Raw genomic sequence first — 2,966 nt, 5'->3', positions numbered from 1 at the left:
CCCAGCAAGGTGACTGTCTAGCCTCCTCTTAAAGCCCCCCAGGGTAGGGGCCAGCACCACTTCACTTGAAAGTTGGTTCCAGACCCTAGCCGCCCTGACTGTGAAGTCATGTCTCCTGATGTCTAGCCTAAATCTCCCCTCTGCCAGCTTGTGACCGTTATCCCTGGTCACTCCTGGCGGTGCTCGGGGGAACAGCGACCCCCCAGTGCCTGCTGTAACAGGCCACTAGAGCCCCCTCAGCCTTCTCTTGTGGAGGCTGAACAGGTTCAGGTCCTGTCGCCCCTCCTCGTAGGGCCTGCCCTGCTGCCCCCTGACCATGCGAGTGGCCTCCTCTGGACCCTCTCCATGTTGTCCACATCCCTCCTGCAGTGTGACCAGTGCCGCATAGAGGGGGAGGATCACCTCCTTGGACCTGCTTGAGATGCATCCCAGGACATCAGCTAACCAAATGCTGTGCACCATTTTGATACACAGTAAAGGTAGGAGCACTCATGCAACCATGAGAACTTACATCTATCCCCTGATGAGCTGGACTCTGCATGGCCCAGGACTGGCTGTTTGCAAACAGCCTATGCAATATCAGCAGCAAAAGTCAGAAAAACCACTGAAAGCAATGAGCTAGTCTGAGATGTGGGTGCTCTGACCCGGCACTAGGGTCACAGCCAGACCCACCTTCGACTGTGGCCCCGATGATGAGGTCAGCTGGCTCGTAGTAGGTGGGATTCTCCACCGTGCTGCCTGGCTTGGGGACTTTGGTCTTCCCGAGGTATTTGCCTCCGATGATCCCCGAATTGCGAACGGGTGGCTCGTAGATGCTGATCATGTCCGTGGAGAGGAAATAGGAGAGGATGAAACATCGATTTCTGTCAATGGGGTCTGGAGACTCCTGGAGAAGTGAAGGGAAGGAGTGAGCTGTGGGGTTGGGAAAGGCATATGTGGACATCCAGAGCTAGAGTCCCCCCTCTGCTTGGACACTCATAAGTTGCCCCTAATGACCTGCCATAAGCTAAGGAACTACAATCCTAGGTCATTCAATCTGAGCAGGCCAACAAGAGCATCAGTGAGCACAATGTACAGTAATAAAACCATGGACACCACAAAATACAGGGTATCAGTGGACCTTTGCAGTAGTCACAGACTGAAGATACTGCTCCATGGGCCTCAAAGGGGCAGAAACTGGCTTGCAACAACTGAATTTACTCATCATTTCCACAGGCTCATTTCTCCAGGCACCAGAAGCGTACGATGCAAAATGATTTCCCACATGGAGGAAGTAGAATTAATCTGTGATGTTAATGGACACCTCAGCAAGGCTTGGGTAATTTCCAGCTCCTGAGGACAAGACATGCTCTCCCCCTCCCATAACACCAATGGATTTACTTGCTGAAAGTGAAGTTGATCCAAACAGTATGCTGTAATGTTAGGAAACTCCTCCACGTGACAAAAAGCAGCTGTTGCTAACTCTTCAGATCAGTGATTTTGAACCAGAGTGAAGCAGCACCCTGGCGAGCCTTGCGATCCTATCAAGGGTGTTGCAGGATGCCTCACAATGTTAGCACTGTTGGGTGTGGAATATGATTCGCCAGAAAAAATCCAGAGATTTCAACTAGAAATCCATAGTGTTAAAACCATTCTGACTTGTGGTCTTTTTGAGTTCTTTATAACAGAAAAACTGAATCACAGAAGTGGGGCTGGTCATCTAGTCCAGGATCAGCCCTAGTCAAACCATCCCATACAAATCCCTTATCTAACCTCTTGGTAAAACTCTCATCAACCCTGACACAACACAAGGCATAACACCCTAACCTGCCACAGGTAAAGCAGGGGGACCACAGCAGCCAGTGTCTTGTTTCTATAAAAAGTTAACTCAAGAGACCTCAGGTACAGGGCCATGCCCTCTGCTGCACAAGAAGGCAAAAACCCCTGTATTATTTTTCTGTAGTCACCAAACAAGTGAAAACTAAGAGCTAGCATTTCCCAAGGGGAGTCTTATGTCTAAAAAGGGCTGCCTTGGCTTGTAGAAGGGCTTGAATTCATACAGCCGAGGGTAGCATGGGAAATGCCGTTGCCCTTCCAGATGGCGACAGGAAGGTGGCAGGGGAACTCCCCTGTAAAAACTGCTCCTGAATGAAAAGTGCAATGCCCACACCGGTTCTTTCAGCAGCTTCTGAGATATCAAATTGCCTCTGGTGTGGCAGCCGGCAGGCCCCGCATAATGGGGCACAGCTGGCTCCTGAACCCGGGACTAGCCTGTGGGAGGAGGAGGAGGGGATGCGTTTGAAGGCAGTCCTGAAAGCAGGCAGTGTGATAATAAGCAGGTGTGGATGTGAGGAGGCCAGATGGCTGTCAGAGGGAAGGCTTCAGCTGCGCTGCCGTTCTCACGAGGGCCAGCCCAACGTGGGGTGAAGTCAGTGGGCGCCTGTGTTGACTGCAGTGGGTTTAGGAGCAGGACTGCTTAGTCCTATTTGGTCCCGCTTTTATCCTCCCTTAATATAGGATCGTAAAATCATAGAAGATGAGGGTTGGAAGCAACCTCAGGAGGTCACATCTAGTCCAGCCCCCTGCTCAAAACAGGACCAGCCCCAACTACATCATCCCAGCCAGGGCTTTGTTTAGCTGGGTTTTGAAAACCCCTAAGGATGGAGCTTCCACCACCTCTCTGGGTCACCTGTTCCAGTGTTTTACTACCCCCCTAGTGAAAAAATTCTTCCGAATATCTAACCTGAGTTAGATGGGTGCCTACACAGTTGGATGGGTAAAAAACTGGCTGATGGGGTGCACCTGGACAGTAGTGGTGGACGGGTTGTACTGAACCTGGAAAGATGTGGGCAGTGGGGTCCCCCAGGGCTCGGTCCTCAGGCCCGCACTGTTTAACATCTTCATCAGCGACTTGGACGAGGGGGTGGAAAGCACGCTGTCCAAGTCTGCTGATGACGCTAAGATGTGGGGCGAGGTGGACACACTTG

At 51.6% G+C, this 2,966-nt stretch overlaps 1 protein-coding gene across 1 annotated transcript in view; it reads right to left on the bottom strand.

Annotated features, from left to right (window-relative positions):
• EFHC1 (EF-hand domain containing 1) overlaps positions 1 to 2,966 on the bottom strand; it is a gene marked incomplete at its 5' end in the record, with an annotated part of 16,117 nt that overhangs the window by 3,631 nt on the left and 9,520 nt on the right. Inside the window, one exon of the mRNA XM_019538104.1 lies at positions 673 to 886. Within this exon, the coding sequence (XP_019393649.1) occupies positions 673 to 886 (214 nt within the window). The remainder of the gene's footprint in view (positions 1 to 672; positions 887 to 2,966) is intronic.

This window comes from Crocodylus porosus, unplaced genomic scaffold (assembly GCF_001723895.1).
Source record: "Crocodylus porosus isolate Cpor-Errol unplaced genomic scaffold, CroPor_comp1, whole genome shotgun sequence".
Taxonomy (NCBI): domain Eukaryota; kingdom Metazoa; phylum Chordata; order Crocodylia; family Crocodylidae; genus Crocodylus; species Crocodylus porosus.
The sequence above is the reverse complement of the archived record's forward strand: the minus strand, read 5'-3'. Positions and strand labels throughout refer to the sequence as shown.